Source organism: Filicampus tigris, chromosome 12 (genome assembly GCF_054856515.1).
Source record: "Filicampus tigris isolate MCC_2025a chromosome 12, RoL_Ftig_1.0, whole genome shotgun sequence".
Classification (NCBI taxonomy): domain Eukaryota; kingdom Metazoa; phylum Chordata; class Actinopteri; order Syngnathiformes; family Syngnathidae; genus Filicampus; species Filicampus tigris.
Window position 1 is genome coordinate 6,502,113 of NC_141228.1, and position 21,438 is coordinate 6,523,550.

Consider the following 21,438-nt stretch of genomic DNA (forward strand, 5'->3'; position numbering starts at 1 on the left):
CAGCAGAAGTTCTTTTTATGATCAGGTAATCCTGTTTACTCTTGTTACATTTTTGTAATAATGTGAAATTGTTCCTGTTATTCCATGTTACTGCAGATATATTCTTATGCTGCAGATTTCACTGTACACTAGGACACACACACACCACACACACACGCGCACACACATTAGCTGTTCTGAGAAAACTGATGACACTGCATAATAATGCAATCACATAACGACACGTAGGTTTTAGAATAGGCAGCTCTGCCTGGAAAGGAGGGGATGGCATCAGAATTTCATTTGGACACAATATCACCTGTAAACATTACAAGAACCGGTGTGATTATCTCATTGTGGATACTTTTTTCCCTGACGAGGCCAAAGGGCCTCTCGATTGGTGCCCTCATCACGGAATTCCTTACATTACACAAATTGTCATTAGGTTTGTATATGGTCACTAAACTTTTTTAAAATCTGAAGCTTTAGTGGCATCTAGTGGCAAAGTTGTGATTTTGTGCCCAACGTACCTGTAAAATGGTGACTCTGACCTAATTGGTCTCTCAAATCATTTTCCATTTTGAAAGAAATCTAAATGCTATGAATCCTTACTACATCAGGTCTGTAACATGTTTTTAATTAGAAACATAGCACTCCACAATATTGTATTTGATTCAAATATACAGTTAGGCCTTTAACTACTGTGTCATGTGTCATCTTCCAAACCGCTTATCCTGTACAGGGTCGCGGGGAGGTGCTGGAGCCTAATCCCAGCTGACAATGGGCGAAAGGCGGACTACACCCCGAACTGGTCGCCAGCCAGTCGCAGGGCACACACACAGACTCCGTCACTGAGCGGGAACCGATCCCACGCTGCCCGCACATAACTCAGGCGTGTGTACCCCTACACCATCAGTGACCTCTGTAACTACTAAACATGTTTAAATTTCCATCTTTTTATTTAAAACATTATTTCAAATTGACAGTGAATAGATTGCACAAGCAAAAGATAATTAGAATTCAATTACTGGTTTGGTCCGTAACATGTCAGAAAATATCATTGTTTTCCAAAGTAAAAGCAAATGTTTTATTTAAATTCTACACAAAGCAAACAATGGTCAACACATTTATACAGTTTCTTTTTAATCAGAGATGCAAGTAAACTTTTTTAGATGAGTTTTTTGACCTGATTCCAAGTCTGCTTTTCTCTAGCACATCAGTTTTTCATAATGCTAATAATACGACAATAATATGATATATATTGAGTAATATTCATGAATTAAGGGTTAGGTTCAGCAAGAGGTGGATTTTTTTTCTGAAACAATATAGCCATAAATCACAAAGGCTGGTAAAATCCATATCGCGCATGCTTTTATAGGTCAAACTTAAAAACAAAAAATGAAAGTATCTCAAAATGTTAAAAATACGATTAGGGACACCGGAGTCAGTATAATAATTTTAGTTTCTGTATTACGTGTAATTTTCTTTTATTTATGTGTAGTTTTATCGTAAACTTCAACTAGGAGTGGCTTGAAGTAAGCACATGTTCACTTTTTTTGCTCTCTATCTGCTGCTTATTGTGAAGTTCACCGCCACCATTTTTCCGGCATATCGGCCACCTCGGTGAAAATATTAGAAATATTTGAATAGTAGTGCACTTACTACTACAAACTAAAACAATACAACATAAACATCTTCTACTTGAAACTTGAGCATGAATGTCATTTGAAGGAATCATTGTCGGTAATGCAGTTGTCTGCATGTCAAACAATTGAGTTATTCTGACCAAATGTCACTTGTGACTGTAGAATTTTGCCCCAAACGGGGCGAAAAATATTGTAAAATGAGACAAACACATATGCACAAGTCTTTATAATCTTGACTTTATTTGGTAGTTAAAGTGCATACATGGACAAAGGGTACTCTGAAAGAAGGCAAGGAAGGACAGGAGTTTTACAGCAACTAAAACATTTTAAACCAGCACATTTTTTTCAGATGACTGACTTCTAAAAAGAAAGACAAGCTACCGCGATACAACGCACAGTGTCATTGCATAATCGAAATAGTAAACAAACATTTCCATGAACATAGATTTCTTCACAGCAATAGACTAGTAAGTGCAGCTAAATGATTTGATTTGGATCAAAGCAAAGGGACAAATTGCTACGGTCACAACAGCAACAAGCCAAGGTCACGGAAACAAGACGCACTTTGTTGCGTGTCCTACTGAAACAACAAGAGGTATTTGATCATATGCACAGCAGCACAGCTCAAACTGAAACAAAATCTTCCCAAATATATAACGTCACGGGATATAGATCTTGCCAAACAAGTCTTCGGATTTGTCCTGACATGGATTTTTGCTGTTGTTTGGATGACTCTGCTTTCCGTTTGACAAATTGACAACATGAAAAATACCGTCTCTCATTGTAACACTTTTGTTAATCACACGAGCCGGACATTATATAAAATGAGAGGGTTCATCTTGGCTTTTCTAATATTCCCAACCACACTCTCATATTCCGCAGCCCCCAAAGAAAATATTGACAATCCCGCGACTTGTAATGGATTCCTTAGAGTTTGTGAATCACTGTCAATATGACCGCTGAAATGACCTTTTCAAGAAACATTTTTACCCTTCAAACGTTATCTTGTCATTTTACACATCGACACCACAAACTCATAGTATCTTGTGCATTTTGTCAAATCAGTCAAAACCCAATTTAGAGGCCTGAGTATTTTTTTTTTTAACCTGTAAGAAAATCAGAGGTATTTCAAAGAATGTTTCAATGGCTACCCTTTTCAAATGACATTTTGTCAATGCACATGGCGAGTATAGTGAACTTCCACTGGCAAGTGTAATCGCTACCAAAAAGCAAAGTGATCATTTTAAGTGCGTCGAACTCGTCTATTTTGTTCCACACCATCATGAAACGTTGACGGTGTAAATCACAACACCAACAGAAAGAGAGACTCCACAAACACAAAGTCGTCGACGTAAAAGAAAATAGAAATTGTGTACGTGGTTAAGATGCCACACAAGCGCTACCTCTGAGTCGTATGACATCGCGCAACACGTTTAGCTTGCTTGCTTGGTTATCGACAAGAACGCGACATGACCGCGCGAACACGGCCGTCGTCCTCTACATCAATCGAGGTGCAGTAGTGCAAATTCTGTGCTTGAGCTCGCCCCCATTTTAGAGCTGCTGTGCAAATCCTGTAATGTAATGTGCATACATATTTCATAGATTTTCTTTTGTCAAGCACTCACGCTAAAACTGAGGTTATATGATGAATGTGCACAACAGAAACACAAATACAAGCACTCAACGCACGAACAGAATGGATATGTATCACGCAGCATCCCATAGGTGTTCTCAAACTGCGGTCGGGAGACTCATGGGGGACTTGGGCCGCTGTCAAATCATTTGGACCCCAAAAATTTGGAGAACCCCAGCCGTAGACAACGTACAGTAAAAGTCCTGTGCACAACTAGTGCTGTAACAAACGTCACGTTTTGACTGTAGCGTCGAATGTTACTGCACACATTGTTGAGTCCACAATCTGTGCAGTAGCAGCGTTTACGGGATGTCAAGTACACGGCAGCAACTAACCCGAAGCACTGAGTGACTGAAAGCAAGCATGCGCTGAGTCGAAAAAAAAAAAAAAAAAATGCAAAACAGCTTCAAACTTGAAAACATAATGCAAAGGTGACACGCCACAGACCATTAATTATACTAAAATTGGCTAATATGCATCCCCCTAAGACAACCTTTTCCATTTAGGTCATACGTAATACTTGACGGTGTTAGTTTAGTACTATAAAAATAATTTTGAGTGATGAAGTGTTATTTGATGAGCACCAATCCACCTCCACTCTGAGAGCACAATCAAGGAGAGAGACAACCTGTCCAGAGCTGACAGGACCTGGACAGATCTGAAATGTAAACACATTTAGAGTGACGAAGAATCCTTATGACGAACCACGGTTTTGATTGTATCTCACAAATGCTTCGAAGAACTCATCCTATCACTGCAACGCTGCACCGATGAATGGAATTGAATTGGATTTCAATTCTGCTCGTCAACAGAACAGAAAATTCAAACGCTCCCTAAAAGCGGAAGTCATGGCCGAGCTGAAAGCGAACCTTCCAATAACCTTAATGGACTTTTTTGTTGTGCTTCTTTTTTCTGTGCAAATGGAAATATCATTACAAAACCACCCAAAGGCACTTTTAATCCAGAATTTCCTCGCTTACTTTCTCCTGTTGAAATCTTTTAATCTGGATCGATAGATGCAGATTCAGTGCAGTCACTCAAACGCTTCAATAGCTTGAGTCCAAATTGTATTTGTTCTGCTTTTGTCGTTTGTCATCATTTCATCATTCTGCTTTGAGGTCATTTCTCATCTCATCCCTGCATTGTAATACATAAACTTGGATCAAGTACAATTTTGTGTTTTAACATCGTCCTCTTTTATGACTAGATAAGAAGGACCAAACATAACCTTAAAGTGAATTTTCAGTGTTTTTTTGTTTTGTTTTGTTTTTAACAGGAAAGAATGTTCTTATCTTGACTTCTTATCTTATACAGTGTATCCAATAATATTACAGAAATTCCATGTTTACCACACACAGGCATAACCTAAAGGGAGAATCTATGAAGTTGTATGAAAATGTTGCATTTTTGGGTGGACAATTCATTTATCTAATCTTAAAAAAAATCATGATCAAGTATGCACCAACAACACCGGGAAACTCAACATATCAAACACTCGTAAGAATGCATGTGTTTAGAATGAATGCCTAGAATGTAGTTTAGATGCTTAAACAGTCAGGACAATGAACTTCAATCTGGAAAGAGTTTATCATGTGAATGTTGCCAGTTGTGTGTGTGTGTACATTTGTGTGCATGCGCGTGTGTTGGGATTGGAAATCACACCACTTGACCATAAAGTAAAGTTATTAAAACCTGATGTGCGTGGGGAGGTGGGCATTCCATCAGTACTGATGGACGCCCGTTTTGCTGACGAACGATGGAATTTTTTTTTTTTTAAATGACGGACTAAGCACTGACGGAGGTGAGTTTTTGTCTGTCAATGTAATCATCACTAATCGGGTCAAGTACCGACGGACCTCTCAGTCCGTCACCGATGGACATTTTGCTGATGACTGACAGAACCACGCCCCGCCTGTCTCGTGTCTTTGTTTGCCGGGCTGAATACAACAAGCAGGGTTGCTTCCAGTGACTTTATATGGAAATGCTTTGCGCTTCATGTACAGTTGGTGGCAGTATGCACCAAAGAGCTTTAATCCGCCAATGAACTAAGAGCAAGAAGAAGCAAACGATGAGCAGTTATAGACCGGAGAAGGGGTGCGCAACATACTTGGGTTGGACAATGCTGAGCTGGATTATTGATAGCCAGACTGGCAGAGCGGTGGAATTTCCTGCCGGAAGCGAGGTTAAAATGATCGACTGACGATTACAGTTTGGTGAGGTTTGAAAAAAAAAATGACGGACTTACAATGATGGACGAATGATTGGACCGGCAAAATTTTGTAAATTGCCCACCTCTGTGAGCTAGTGAAAAAACAAAGGCAGATTCGGAATCAGTCGACTGAAGCGCTAATTTAAGCACGTTTAAAATGATAGACGGACAAACTGAAAGGCAAATAAACGGACGCCGAATTTTTAGTAAAATGCCTAGCTCTGGTGATTAGAGATGCACCAATTGATTGAACAGTTATTGGGTCTATCAGTCTTAACTGGCAACAGGCTGATCGGTCAGTGCCAAACACAGACCGCCTGGGTCCACGCCACTATTGTCCTATCATATACATTTGAAACTATCAACATTGGGAAGATCTCTGAAATACTTAAGAAACCATTATTACCCTGAAAAAGCGAGCATCCGAATATAACGATGGCGTTGATCTTTTTATAATCTAGCCTCTTTTAGTAACATTAAATTACCGGTAATGGGATTACTTTTACTAGATTGGAAAAGTCAATTGTATTGATTTTTTATTTTATTTTGGAAGGTGTGAGAAAACAAATCTTCTATTTTCTCAAAGAATATTTAACTTTACAGGAAAATAAAGAGTTTTGAATGACAGAATCAGATTTGGCAAGTCAGACAATCAGTGTATCTCTAGAAATAAAAATAAAAACACACACACAAAAAATAGCCACTCATAACTGGCAACTGAGAGACAACATGGCCAAGCCAATGCATTGTAGCAAAGTATGGCCTGTGGGCCACATATGGCCCGATCTGTTTTTTAATCTGCCCCACCAATCATTTACATTAGCAAGAGTCCTGTAATATGTGTTGTTGCATTAATTCAGAATTCTTTAGCCTGGAATAGGTTAATTAAAATGCATTTCTTTATTTTGTATTGATGTATTTAATGAAATAATTAGGTAATTCGGTTATTCTCAGTAATGAAATGAAAATATCACATTTCAATTTAAAATAATCAACACAAAATGTGTTCAATTTAATTCTAAACTAAAACAAGTAAATGTTCAAATAAACGATTGTATATATTTTACATACACATTTAAACTTTTTTGTTTTGTGTGAATTTTTTATTGTTGTACTTTGTCTAAAAAAAGACCTGGCCCGTTTGTCCATTTTAAAAATGTAATGTGGGCCTTGAGCAAAAATGTTTTTGCCCACTAGTCTAGGCCCTAATGTCTGCCATTCTTTCTTTGTCCATTGTTGTGCCCCCAATAACACAACTTAATCAACTTAACATGTAGCCATGTCTGTATTTCATCATTTACAGTAAACTGCTTTGGAACATTGGAAGTTATGATGGGTTTTTTTTGTTCTTTTTTTTTTGGTATTTTGACATAACATAAAATGTGTAGGATCGTTAGATATACACTATAAAAAAAATCCCATTGAAATTGTAAAAACACGAATCTTTTTTTCAGTTTGAGCTGGTTCAAGGTGTCCCTCAGTTTTTTCTTTGTGTTTTTTTTTTCCCTTTTTTTTTTTTCTGAGTGCTCATACAGTGAAGCGTTGAGAAAGTGCTATCAGTGTGACGTGCTGGTGGTTTCTCAGCTGGGCTGCTGGCTGAGAGCAGGCCAGGCCAGGGTTACATTCAGCTGCTGGTTGTGTTGGATCAGGGATGTGTGCTGATAGTGGAGGACCAGCTCTCTGAGCGACGAGTACAGGTTGTAGGGCTCAGCAAAGCCGTAGCCTGTGGATGTCCTGTTGATCACACAGTGCTTCACATGCCCGTCCGCACTGTGCAGCAGGAGGACACCTGTCACTTTCTGTAAGTTTCTACAGATTTGCTACCCAAAGAAGTAAATGGGAAGGTACTCACACAACAGAGCAGGCAAAGGATCCTTTTTGACTTTGGCTATCTCTGATGAGGAAGGTGCCATCTCGTTTGCCTTCCAGAAGCTCCTCCGCCTGCCTCCGAGTCATACCTCCAACATACCAAGTCCTCTCCTCATGGTGCGTATCATCTGCCAGAGTGTACGGGCTAAACAAAACAGTGGAAGAGTCAGTTTTGTTTGGACAAAACATTGGAAAGCATTCAACACTTTTATTGTCTTGGTGTTTTTTCATGAGACGCTCTTTAATGTCCAGTGGGTATGCTGACAGAAGCTAACCTGTGGTGACCGCCCTCATTTTCAAATCCAGTTTATGTGCAGGAGAAACCTGTGTTCTGCTCGCCTTACTCTTGATGTTTCTCAGCGAATTGAGTAAATGGATTGAATCAGTGTTCTAGTGGTGATTTCAAATGGAATCTTTGTAGCTGGTAGCATCTTTAAGCAGATAGGTTTGCGTTTAAATTTGGTGAACATATAACCTGCTTGCTGTTTTCCCTTAATGGTGAAATCAACCCAAACATATTTTTTTCAAGAAATCGTTCGCAGCAGACCCACTAGTTGAAACACGTCATTCTTATTAATATTGTATTTGTGGAATAAGAGTTAATCCACACGTTTTTAGCCATCTAAATCATGACACTCACTCTTCTTCATTCCGTACACCAAGCCAGTCATCAATCTGGCTCTGCCTGGTTCCTTGCTGAGAAAGCCAGCTGTAACGGAAAGCAAAGTTCCTGTAGCAATCTTGGAATACAGTACACACAGTAACTTGCTTTAAAGCGGAAATTAACTCAAAACATATTTTTATCAAAAATATGTTCTATGCAAGCCCACTAGTTGAAACAAGGCATTCTGATGAATATACCGTTTGTGGAATAAGAGTTAATCCACTCGTTTTTAGCCATCTCTGGGGGCAGCCATTTTGTCACTTCTGTCGACTGAAAATGACATCATAACTACTCAGGGCTCAGGTCACGACCAATCACAGCTCACCTGTTTTCTGAAGCTGAGCCGTGATTGGTCGTTACCTGAGCTCTGAATAGTTGTGATGTGTCAGAATGCTGTGTTTCAACTAATGGGCTTGCTCGGAACATATTCTTGAAAAAAATATGTTTGGGTTGATTTCCACTTTAAGCCAGTCTGCAGTTTCTCGACTAAGGTTTACTGTCCGAACAATTTCGGACAGTCCTTTCAAAAATATTAATATTAATATTACTGGCATTTGAATGAAGCAGAAACAGCTAATCTGAAACTAAGGAAGTGGAACCTACAACAAATATTGATCTCTGATCCTCCTGAGGTGCACAAGGTCTGGCTTCAAGTGGTTTATTTTCCTGTCCACCTCCATGTGGGCCAGCATCTTCCTCCTTAATTCTTCCTCCAACTTAATTTTGCTGCTATGGATTTCCTCCACTCTTGACTGCAGCTCCTCAGGGTTGTTCTGCATCCTGGAAACAGGCAGGAGATTAGCAACCTCAGTAAAAATGATACTTAAAGACAAAGTCAACAAAAACATTTTTTTCAAGAATATGTTCTATGCAAGCCCACTAGTTGAAACAAGGCATTCTGATTAATATTGTGTTTGTTGAATAAGTGTTAATCCACTCGTTTTTAGCCATCTCCGGGGGCGGCCATTATGTCTTCTGTCGACTGAAAATGGCATCACAACTGCTCACAACGACTAATCAGATTCAGAAAACAGGTCAGCCGCGATTGGTCGTTGTGAGCAGTTGTGATGACATTTTCAGTCGACAGAAAACAAAATGGCCGCTCCCCAGAGATGGCTAAAAACGAGAGCATTTTGCTGCTTAATTTTTATTCCACAAACAAAAAATTAATCAGAATTTCAGAAAGTTTCAACTGGTGGGCCAGCTTAATGACTTGTCATCTCTGCTATGGGAATTACCTTTCCATCCACCTCTTTTGAGGATGCCCTACAACTTTCTATTAATGCAAATATAATCACACTTTAAGTTAATAATTTGCTCATTAACAGCTCCCAGCATAGTAAAACCTAAAACTGACAGACCACAAAAAAGAATTCTAAAATGTGGCGTATAACAGTGAAATATTACCACACATTACTAACACTTTAATCGTTGACCTCATGCTGCTACTGCTAGACTGCGAACTAATAACTAATTGAAATGATCAGCTAATTGAAATGATCAGCTCATCAGCAAGCTTTTCAGAAGCCTGATAACGATACAGATCATTTAAAACAGGTGTGTTGCAGCAGGGAGAGATGGAAAACATGCAGGATAGGTGCCCTTGAGGACCGGACTTGGAGTTCCCTGTTCTAGAATATTCCAGATGGATTTATGAGAGAGGTCTTTATTTCTACTTGCCACATTTTGGTGCATGTAGTTTTGTATGAACAAATGATAAAAACTAAAAGCGTTTGTCTCCATACTTGTCAGTGTCCGTGTTGTTGTCTAATTTGAGGAACATGTCGATGTATTCCTTGCTGTAGCGTTCCTGTGTTTCACACTCCTCCTCAAAAATCCGAATGATTTCGCTGAATGCCTCAATGGCCATCCTTTTAGTCTGCAGTTCCTGCGTTGGTGAGGCAAAACAATATTGAACAGGCAATTCGATCATATTTCACTTTAGCTCGTTTTGACTTTGTTTGCAAAAAATACGACTTTACCTGGGATGTTTGATTCAGCTCCTTACAGAGACGGTCATACTCTTTGCTCTTCTCTTCGTATTGGTCCTGAAAAACTTTGAGACGTTCTCCAACTGCATCAATGTCGAGCTCCATCATCACAGCCTGCTGCACAGATGAGAATAAAAATGCGATTGATGAGGGAAAAAAAAGTGCCTAACTGTGCAACATTTTATTAGATATTTTCTGAATGAAACCAATATTTTCGGAGGTTAAGGAGTATGCTAATTCCAGAATAAATTTTCCACCAAATGTTTGATCAAAGCACAAATTACAAGTACATAAGTCTCCATCTTATTGACGCAATTTCAGCTATTTGTTGCTTCTTCAAATTATTTATTCTGCCTGACATGAGTGTAGTAATAAAAAAAATAAGTAAAAAACATAAAATTGTCCATAGTATAACATACTCCTCAATGGACCCACTCCAGTTCGCATACCAGCCTGGCATCAGTGTGGATGATGCCATCATCTACCTCCTCCACACTTCACTCTCCCACCTGGAGAAGGCGGGGAGCACTGTGAGGATCATGTTCTTTGATTTCTCCAGTGCTTTCAACACCATCCAGCCCACCCTACTGGGAGACAAGCTGGAGCGGGCGGGGGTGGCGCACCACCTCACCACATGGATCCAGGACTACCTCACAAACCGGCCACAGTATGTGAGGACACAGGACTGTGTGTCTGACGTGCTCCTCTGCAGCACGGGGGCCCCACAGGGAACTGTCTTGGCTCCCTATCTGTTCACCCTCTACACCTCGGACTTCAACTACAACACCCCTACCTGTCACCTGCAGAAGTTCTCTGACGACTCTGCGATTGTCGGCCTCATCACAGGCGGAGATGATCGGGAGTACAGAGAACTTACTCAGGGTTTTGTGGACTGGTGCCAGCAGAACCGCCTCCTGATCAATGCGGGGAAATCCAAAGAAATGGTGGTGGATTTCGGTAGGCGCCAGCACTCTTCACCTGCACCAGTGAATATCCGGGGAACAGATGTTGAGAGAGTCTCAACTTACAAGTACCTGGGTGTTCATCTGAACAATAAACTGGACTGGTGCGACAACACAGACGCCCTCTATAGGAAGAGTCAGAGCAGACTCTTCCTACTCAGGAGACTGAGGTCTTTTGGGGTTCAGGGGACACTCCTCAGGAACTTTTATGACTCGGTGGTTGCATCGGTCATCTTCCAGGGAGTGGTCACCTGGGCAGGCGGCGTCTCGGCCCGGGACAAGAAGCGGCTGGACAAACTGGTCAAGAGGGCCGGCTCTGTCCTGGGCTGCTCCCTGGACTCTGTGGACTCGGTGGGGGACAGGAGGATGTTGGCCAAGCTGTCATCAATGCTGGGCAACCCGGACCACCCCCTCCAGGGCACCCTAACAGCACTCCACAGCACCTTCAGTGACAGACTGTTACACCCTCGCTGTGCAAAGGAGAGATTCCGCCGTTCCTTCTTGCCTGCTGCTGTCAGACTCTTTAACAAGAACATTGTGTAGTCTCTACAAACTGGCGGTCATTAGTGCAATTGTGCAGTCCTGCACCTGAGCTCGTATCGTGCAATACCCAATATTCCCCACTACTGTAATACCGTGCAATACTCAACATTCCCCACTACTGTTAGTCTAGTTTTATTTTTATCCAATGCTGTTCCTTACATTTCACTACAGCACTGCAGCACTGTCACTTAGAGTATTTTTTTCCTCTGTACTATGTACAGGCCGAAATGAGTGTTCCTCATATTTTTTATGTAGATGTAGGTTGGTGTGTATACACATGTGTATATACACATGTTACTGCGTATATCTACATAGGTTTGATTCTAAATGTTTGCCGTCAATGTTATACATTAATGGCCACATTATGCCGCCGCCCCTGTGTGACCTATATCTTTGCTACTGTAACAATGAAAATTTCCCCACTGTGGGATCAATAAAGGCATTCTTATTCTTATTCTTATTCTTATTCTTATTCTTATACTATATGATACAGAATATAATACAACTGACTCACCTGCATGTATTTAGAGATGGGAAACAACAGCCGTGTGTCCAATTTGGAATTGTACTGGGCCAGTGACTTGTTCTGGTAATACTGAATGAGGTCCACTACAGAAGGGAAGGTCAACGGCTCGGAGAAGCCATACCTCCCTCCAAGATGAAAGATCTTTATCAGTCGATTGGAGCCGTTTTTCCTGCAAGATTCAAGTACATGTTTTTGAAAAAGCCGTAAAAGCATTTCTTCTGTATATCATTGACCCCTCATCCTTCCCATCACCTTGTGGAACTCTAACACAAAGTCCCTGATCAGTAAGTGCAGAAATTGCTACCCAAGTGATTGTAGGTGGGGATTACAAAGAACTTTCCCCAATTTGTTATGGAAAAAAAAATTGTAATTTTCCCCAAAATAATGTCCATAGTCTTGCACATCACCTACCCACAGAATGAAAAGCTGCAACACAAAGGTGTGGGGTGGCTGAGCCTGGCTGAGCAAATAGTTGGCAGATTTTACTATATAATAAACTCCAACCTACTGCCCTTTGTTGAAAACATGAAAGCAGCGTAGGTGTTGGAGTATTTATGTCTAACTTAGAGTGAATCCTTTATGATCCTACAGAAGAGAAACAAGCAATATATATAATAATATAATAAATATAATAATATGAAATCAGTATGCCCCAGCTGGATGCTTTTTTTTTTTTTTTGTAGTGAAAGCAATGCTTCAAATTAAGGTGTCCTCAACAGATAGGACTACAATTCTTTACCTCAATGTTAGTGTGTATTCTCCCTTGACCTTGCTGGAAGCATCACGGACCAAGAATGTGCCATCGGGTGTGTTTCTCATCATTCCGTTTACTTCATCTCTGGTCAATAACACAACATGGACATTTTCAGAAACAAATTCTCATTTCTGAAGCCTGTGTATTGCAATATGAACGATTAATTATTAATTAACAATAGCTGTCTAATGTCTAACTCTACTTTGGAGCATGTATTAAAAAGCCTAATTTAAAGTGTCTGACCAATTCAAGTCTGTCTGTCTGTCTATCTATCTATCTAGCTAGCTAGCTAGCTATATAGCTAGCTAGTATCTATCTATCTATCTATCTATCTATCTATCTATCTATCTATCTATCTATCTATCTATCTATCTATCTATCTATCTATCTATCTATCTATCTATCATCCATCCATCCATCCATCCATCCATCCATCTATCTATCTATCTATCTATCATGTTTTATATCAAGAGAGAAGTGCCTGTGCACCTTGAGATATTGCCCCAGTACCACTCTGCATCAGCCAGCTGCTTTTGCGCAGAGCAGGAATCACACGCTGCCATTGCTTTGGTGACGATGTTATTGGGTTGGATCCCTGCCCACAAAAAAAAGTAAATGCTTAAACCATATAATTTTCCACATATTTTGTTAGATATGCATCCAAGTGTCTGGCTGGTTTAATCCATTAACGTTGGGAGTGCATAACCGTCATTCTACACTTAAATCCTGGAGCGCTGTTGCGTCTTTCTACCCTTAAAGCCTGGATGTTATTTTCTTTTTTTTATCCAATTTTTGTTCTCTTAACCAATGAAATGCATCAGAATATACACGTGAAGGTGCCGGTGGCCCGCAGAGGATGTTCTGGAATTCTTTCGAGTCATAATGGCGGACGCCATCGATCGCAGGAGCTTTGAAATGAGTAACGGCAGTGATATAAACAACACGCTCGCGGACTTTAAAGCCGTGCAATCATCCAAAGTGATGTATGGTTAAGATATATGTTTGTAGACAATGACAATATCAACGTCTTTGTCACAAAATAGAGGATGGTAATTACCACTCGATTTTTAAAATTAAAAATAGTGCTTCTCTTACACTGACACTGACTTACACTTTTACCTCTTTGATTGAAAGTAAAGATTAACAAATTCGGGCCTGTGTGCAAGCCACATGTCTAAGGTCTCTAATTCTTTTGGAATTATGTATCTGTCTGCTACAGGGGCTGACATATTGATTATTTTGTAGGTGTTGAATTTCTGAGAAAACTTCAGGTTTTCAAGGGTAAATTCCAAAGACGACCTTAGGTTTTTGGGTGCTGTTAAGCCAGGCATTTAGACTTTAATGGGTTAAAGATCGCATGTCTTCAATGATATAGAGTGGGACACACACAAAAGGAGGAGAATAATGTTAACAGTCAGAACCCCTATAGCTTAAGAAATCTTGTATTTGGAGGTGTATGAGATGCATTATTTAAAAGGCATACTGCCACAACAGAGATTCCCTTTGACAAAGCAAGTTGAAGAGAGTACCGTCTTCCTTGGGGACGTTTCCCAAGTCTTGAAAGACGTCATTATCAGCATCTGCGATGGCGGAAAGGTCCTGCGGAAAGCCTGTCGGAGACTGAGCCTCGCTGTCATTTCTGTTCATTGTTGGCTCCAAGAACACTGCAACGTCAAATGTAGAAAGGTCCAGTGTTAGCCATGCTGCTCACCCGGACCAGTCCAGAAATGACAATCTGCACCATGTCTGCGTTGTTCACACACTGCTGTCCTTCTGACGAGGACTCCAGAAAGGGATACGCTTATGTTGCTTGGTACCACACCATGGACGAGACACTGCCCAGACTCGTCTACTGACAGGTGACACTGTCTGACTTCCTAGAATACCAGCAATGGCACTCCTCAATGCTCAGGCACGGTGGGCCAGAATCCATGCTGCTTAGAGCTCAACCTCGCCTTGCCTCGCCTCGCTTCGACTCGCCTCACAAACAACAGCTGTCTGCATAGACATTTTGTGTTTAGCTGCTGCTGTGTGTTTATTGTGTCTGTGTGGCGCGTCTTAAGGCTTTCCATTTAAGAAAGGATTTCATTCCCCAGTATATGACATTGCGTGGGTGACCTTTATATGTCTGCGGAGTCCACCGCATGGTATTAGCAGTTGAGGAAAGTTTACACCTTTGACACTTGATGATGGCATGCAAAGAGATTCGTTAAATGACTGTATATAGCTAGAGCAGTATGTCGAAGGACTAACATGAATGACCAGTTATTATTAGAAAGGACCTAACTCACTAATCCGTGCCCTAAATTAGAAGAAAAACAAACAAACAAAATTCACCTGGGTCATAAATCGTCTGATGCATCTAGCTGATAAATGTTAAATCTGTTTGAATACTCTCACTGAGCAGTTAAAATCAAATCATTGCTGCTGTCAGTGATGCCTCATTTACATTTATGTTCTATTGTCGTGTCAAGATATTTGTTGTGCCACCGCTGTTTGAGTGTGTAGTGCAAATACGAGTGTGTCCAGTCAGTGAGTGACAGTTCCACGTTCCCAGACCGTTTTTTTTTTTAAGACAGCAATGTTTGTGTCAGCAGTTTTGTAAACGCAAAAACAGAGCCAAGTTTATACAGCCACCTGCACAGTTTAATGAGATCCAATGCCAGAGCTAAATCAAAGGTTATGCCTTTACAAATATACAAATGCTTAATTTTAATTATAACTGCCAGAGAGATGTTGATTTAACACTACGGTTGTTATGGTGGTTGTATTTTTAGTGGCGTATAACTTTACAACATCATACGAGACATCACATGAGAACCAATACTAATATGTTAGTTGCCTCACTTAGCTGCACGAAAGAGTCCAAATATTGGAACAAGCTGTTATTATGATTTGCAAGCGACATCCGTGAATAGCTAAAAGTCAGTCCACATGATTGTAATTTTATTACATTATTTGTTTTTGAAAATGCCATATCCGTCATCTGCTGTCAGGCAGCTTCCACAAATAATCCCTACCGGTTAGCTGTCGGAACACAATTAATTTGGCACAGGCTGCAAACTTATTTTATATTAAATCATGTAATGCATTTTAGTTATGTAACAGCAGTCCCTTATACATTGGACATCCCAGCCGGCTCTTTCCTGCCTTTTTACTGACTGCTGCCCTGCATGTGTGCTTTGTAAATGGAGTGTGAAGTTTAACATCCCAAACTCACTGCCCATGTCCTTTGTGTTAAAAGCAATTGGCACCGTTGCACTGACGTTGCCACACATCTAATTGTCTCATGACAGGAAGCCGCAACAACGGTGTAAATAAATAACCGTAATCATATTTTGGTCACAGGAGTAGCACAGCAAACTCGTGAATGCCTACTTTGGTAGTATTCTCTATGTAGTCAACACTGTGCATAGAAATCTATAGTGGAAATATCATATTTTGTCTTCAACATAAATGCTTCGACTGAAAAGTAAGATTTTTATATATTTGTCAGTGAATCTTTAGTTACACAATTTGCCTATTCCAATTTGCCACTTGTGCGCCGTTACAAAACATTGGCACTAATTAACATAATGTATCCCCACCGAGTTTCTCAGCCAATGTCTTGGAAGCCAGAGCAAAATAACCATTTTTGAATACCATTTTTTTTTTTAAATGCTGTTATTCCGCACTCTGGGCTCTGCTTCCACTAGTAGGAGCAAGTAACCACTTGGCGCGAATAGTCATTGCCAAGCAAGGCAGAAGAGAAGACGGCCAAACAGAGGCACAAACGAGACAGTTTCAATTTTATGAAAGCTGGGCTTGCCATTAGTGAGCCCGTTAATATGTGTGTGGGGTGAGGGCTCACAAGACAGATCCACCTCTATAATGAGTCAATTACACCGTTGCAAGAAATGTGTTAATTCTTGATACTTGCCACAAACACATCTTTAAAGTGGAAATCAACCCAAACATTTTATTTTCAAGAATGTGTTCTATGCAAGCCCAGTAGTTGAAACAAAGGCATTCTGATAAATATTATGTTTGTGGAATAAGAGTTAATGCACTCGTTTTTAGTCATCTCTGGAGGCGGCCATTTTGTCACTTCTGTCGATTGAAAATGACATCAAAACTACCCAGGGCTCAGGTAACCACCAATCACGGCTCAGGTTTAGAAAACAGGCGAGCTGTGATTGGTCGTACAGTTTGCCATAGAAAGTGTTTATTCAAAAAGGTTTCAAGGTTTCAAGGTTATCTGACAAATCTGTTTGGGTGTACTCATTTATCTTGAGTTCTACGTCTTATATCTATTTGCTAATTGTATTTGTGCTTACTCCCTGATCTTATTTGCTGTATTCCACACACACAAACACATTTTAGACAGATGGTTTGCCATCTGTGAACTTGTCCTTAGAAAACACAAAATACTTGACAGGTGATCTGATGAACCATCTGTCTATCATTATCACCATTCAACCAGAAAAGAACGGAAACATATATTGTAAAAAGAAAACCCTACGTTCCCCATCTATGTACGAGTAACAATTAAATTCTGCTGTAATCACTTCTACGGCAGTATTTGGAGCTGTGGAGTGTTCACTGAATTAAAAACAAAAAGCACAAAACGTCAGTCACATCAATCCTAAATTCTGATTGCATCAGATTTGGTCAAAAGAACTGGTTTCCAAGTGATAAAAGATCCAAATTGGGATTTTACTGGCTTGATTTTTTGTCCACCTACTTATAAAAACAAGCAATTGGATGTTTCCTGTGTAGTGTCTTAAAGTGCTTTGGCGCATTTTAACAAAAATCAGCCAAAGCAGTGACTGTGACAGATATTATCAGCTAAAATCCCTTTTCTAAATTTGCACCAAAACCTCAAATGAATTTGATCATCATGCATGAATTCAGCGTATCACGTAAGGCCTTGGTGTGTCTCAAGAGACCTCGTTTTAGCAAACATCAAAGGCTCTTTTGTGATTCTTATTGCTTAATCCGTATGAAGGAGCAGCCTTAGCAATGAGTCTTTAGAGGGGTACAACATTTTGACCCTGGAATGGATTCTTCATTTTTCTTCAGCAGAAAATAATTTGCAAATTGGAGGTTGACCAGCATCCTAGAATGAATTGTGTTCAACCTTAGAGGTTCAACGGTATTTTTTTCTTCTTCCTATTAGGGGTAACACACATGGCTAGTTTTATACAGTTGGGCTTAATAAGTCACCTGTTTGATTTGTTCGCAAAAAATGTAAACGGCTGCTTTGTCAAAGCGCTGTTGAAAAGCATATTGTGTCAAGACACGGCATCTTCGTTTTTACCTTGATCAGCTCGTGGCAGATAAGAGCATGAAGCTGAGCATATCCCGGTCTCCCGTTGTGATTGGCTGGATGGCGATGACGTTATGGGAGGACATGCAGAATTGGGTCCAGGCTCATCCCCCGTTTGGTTGGTCTTCTCTTCCACTAGTTTGAGTGATGCGATTTGTGACGTCAGAAAATCTGCAGCCTGGAACTCGTCCGCTGTGCAGAGCCGGACACCCGCATCCGCCATTTTGCCCGGCAAAGACGGCTCGGTTTAATTGAGGTGGTATAGCAGCAGGATGCTAGGTCCCTCAGTGCTGTTGATCACATGCTATCAGCTTCCAGTTACACTCATGGCCAACGATAGAGAGGGAGACAGTGCGGATTTCATGGATGTCATATGTTCAGGAGGTAGTGCTCATTCCTCTGCCTAAATCCCTCGTTGAACCACATCCTTGAGCAGAGGGACATTGTCAGTAGATCTTGTTCCATCGACTGTTGTTTGCATTTAAAGTCATTTTCTTAGTTTCGTGCCTGCTTGGTGCAATGATTGGCTCATTTAGTTCCTGATATTAGTTGCTGAGCTGCGCACCTGCTTGCAAGTGACCGATGATCAGCCTGAAAACAGGAAATGTACACAGTCAGCGTCGCATAAACTGTATTTTTACCCATGTAAGCAGTCCTCTCTAGCTTTGTATTTCATTTCCTTGACGTAATGAACAGCCATCGATCTAGTTAACTATCCAAGCACATATGTATCCAATTCAAAAAGCTCCCCTCTCTGTCTTCAGATATAAAAAGGTGAGTTGAGTCTAATCAAATCACTGGAAATGCCTTTCAAGTGGAAATGTGCAGTTTACATTTTCTATTGTTTTTTTTGTTTTTTTTTATAAAAACAGTTGTTTCTTTATTCATTAGCCAACATTTTGTTCTGTGTATCTAGTAATATATTTTCCTTAATGTAGTTTCATCTGTCTGACGCAAGGAGCCATCCAGTCTTGCACAACGTAATGCGATATTGAATAAGATAGAAAATGCTTACTTTTTGCTACCCCGTCAACATCAAAGTAAGCAGACATGAAACCAAAGATTGAATCCTTTTTTAAAATCCCCAGCATAGCCATAATGTAGCAGGTCATTTAAAATACTAGGGTTTTTTTTTCCTCCCATCATGCCTCACTCCATAGAGACAATATAATTCAGGGGAATGCCACACAATCCTTTCCCAAGCCTCTGGAATTAGTCAGCAATTTATGATGCTCTAATGCTTATCAGACAAATACTGTATAGGGTGTTCGGTTTGCGTATTGCTTGGACGCATGACGAACTATAACTACAATTGTAATTGGGGGTTTCTTTTCATAGTAATGAGAAATCAATTTTGTTCATACTATCTTAATAGGATTAAACAGAAAAAAAACCCACTTGATTTGATTTCCAACTGAAAAAAAAACTGAGATAAAACAAACCAGCACAAAAACCTTTATCCAGGTCATTGATAAGGTCTTATAGATTCTGTATCCATATCAATACAGTGACTGCTTTTCAGTATTTTATTCATTGGTCCTTGCTCTTTAGAGTAAATATATGACACATTACTTGTGATGTTTTGTAATCTCTTAAAAGACGCATATGGAATCTAAAATTATAAACCGACGCAGATCGTACGTCAATACGTTGATAATCTGCCGAGAAATATTTGTATTAAAAACCTTTATCCATGTCACTGATAAAGAATTATACATTCTGCATTCATATTAATACAGTGACCGCTTTTCAGTAATTCATTCATTGTTCCTTGCTCTTTATATCAAATATATGAATCGTTACTCATGATGTTTTCTGATTTCTTAAAAGAAGCATATGGTTGTATCTAAAATTATAGATCGACGTAGATCGTACATCAATACGTTGACAATCGGCCGAGAAATATTTCAAGTGAAATGCGGACATGACGCAGTTTTAAAACGTAATTTCTTGTTCTTAAGAGAGTAATTTAAGACATGGCTCCCAAAGCAACTTCCAGATTACCTTGATTTTATGATCAACTAACGGCGTCTTCCAATATCTGATAGCAGCTGTCAAGTCAAAGATTCGAAACGCAATTAGGATGGATTTTGATGATGACTTAATCGATCCAATCTTGTTGGCTCGGTCCACACGTTATTGCTGAATTACTAAATCCGAGGAAAAGATCTACGAAAATTGCAATAGTAAAAAAAGGTGAGGTCAAAATGTGTAATGAATACTTGTTTGAGATGTTTGAAAGGACTCTGGCAGCTGAGTAGCTAATATCCACCGCATAAAAACGAAGGATCGAATCGTTTCTGCAGATGGGACGGTTGACATTCGCCATATTTGCGTGAAGCCTTCCTAGTCCTCTTTGCCCCGTGTGTATGCTATGAAGGCTAAACGTACGTCGAAGTTTTGCAATGGCAACTTTTTGGGGGCTCATACCCAAAGTGCCTTAAAAATGGAGCTATCGTTGGGAATGCCAGCTGTATGGGGGGTACGCACTCACCTGGTCCGGGACTGAAGAGACCGGCCATCAGAGGAAGCAAACGTTTCGTCGACATCCATGAAGCGGCGAAGAGACGTGGCTGGACGCACACGTGGCTCAGATCAAACCAACCACCGGCTTCGGTCCTCACGCCATCTTATGTCCTTCCGCTCCTCCTATCCTCCTATCCTGTACCGCCTCTTCTCCTGTATCCTCCATCTTTGAAAATCCTCTCCTCCTCCTGGTGTTTGTATATCCCATCTGAATACAAGTTCTTCCCGCGATGTCATTCCTCCTGGGTATGTCTTTTTTTCTCCAGTGAGACAGTTACTGTCCTCATTATGCTGAAGCCTTTTCCAGGACTTTGCCCATTTTTGTTTATTCTTTGAAAAGCCTGAAAAGAAAGAAAACAAAACTTTTCTGGGGTGGGGAGTAAACATGCTGACATTTCAGATTATATCAGAAAATCTACCCCCCTCAAAAAGGTTTTCAAAGAACTATCAAAATGTTGGGTTTTTATAAGTAGGAGAAAGATAAACGCAGCAGCGCTGCTCTCTTCTCACTGGAACTCTTTTTCACAGTTGAAGAGCATAGTGTGCCAGCTCAGTGGGGGTCAGAAGCATGAGAATGAGTCGGTGGGAGAGGGGAAAAAAAAAAAGAAGCTCTAAAATAAATAAATAAAAGAAGGATGCCACTGTTGCTATACAGAGCGAGGTGCTTAGTGGGCTCCTGAAATTCTATTGGCCGGCTTGTTGCCATGTGCTTAGGAATCAGCAGAGATGCTGCTAACAAATCAAGGAAATGTTCTAATATTAGACTGTATGTATCTAGGCAGTGGGAGCCCCTGACCTCTCTACTCTGCCAGCATTACGTTCCACTTC

General features: G+C 40.3%; 1 protein-coding gene across 2 annotated transcripts; it reads right to left on the reverse strand.

Annotated features, from left to right (window-relative positions):
- Positions 1–1,846: 1,846 nt before the first annotated feature.
- Positions 1,847–21,185, reverse strand: LOC147138185 (phosphatidylinositol 3-kinase regulatory subunit gamma-like). 2 transcript variants are annotated; one of them, XM_086047788.1, is made up of 12 exons: positions 20,579–21,185; positions 18,076–18,675; positions 14,306–14,440; positions 13,266–13,371; positions 12,762–12,860; positions 12,011–12,191; positions 9,983–10,105; positions 9,746–9,888; positions 8,604–8,780; positions 7,977–8,045; positions 7,320–7,481; positions 1,847–7,237 (listed from the first exon to the last, which is right to left on the reverse strand). In XM_086047788.1, exons 2-12 carry the CDS (start codon positions 18,305–18,307, stop codon positions 7,048–7,050), a joined length of 1,617 nt encoding a protein of 538 aa, XP_085903914.1. In that variant the 5' UTR covers positions 18,308–18,675; positions 20,579–21,185; the 3' UTR covers positions 1,847–7,047. The 2 variants fall into 2 exon arrangements, with proteins under 2 accessions (XP_085903914.1, XP_085903913.1); XM_086047787.1 differs by having other exon boundaries at positions 9,983–10,108.
- Positions 21,186–21,438: the final 253 nt, after the last annotated feature.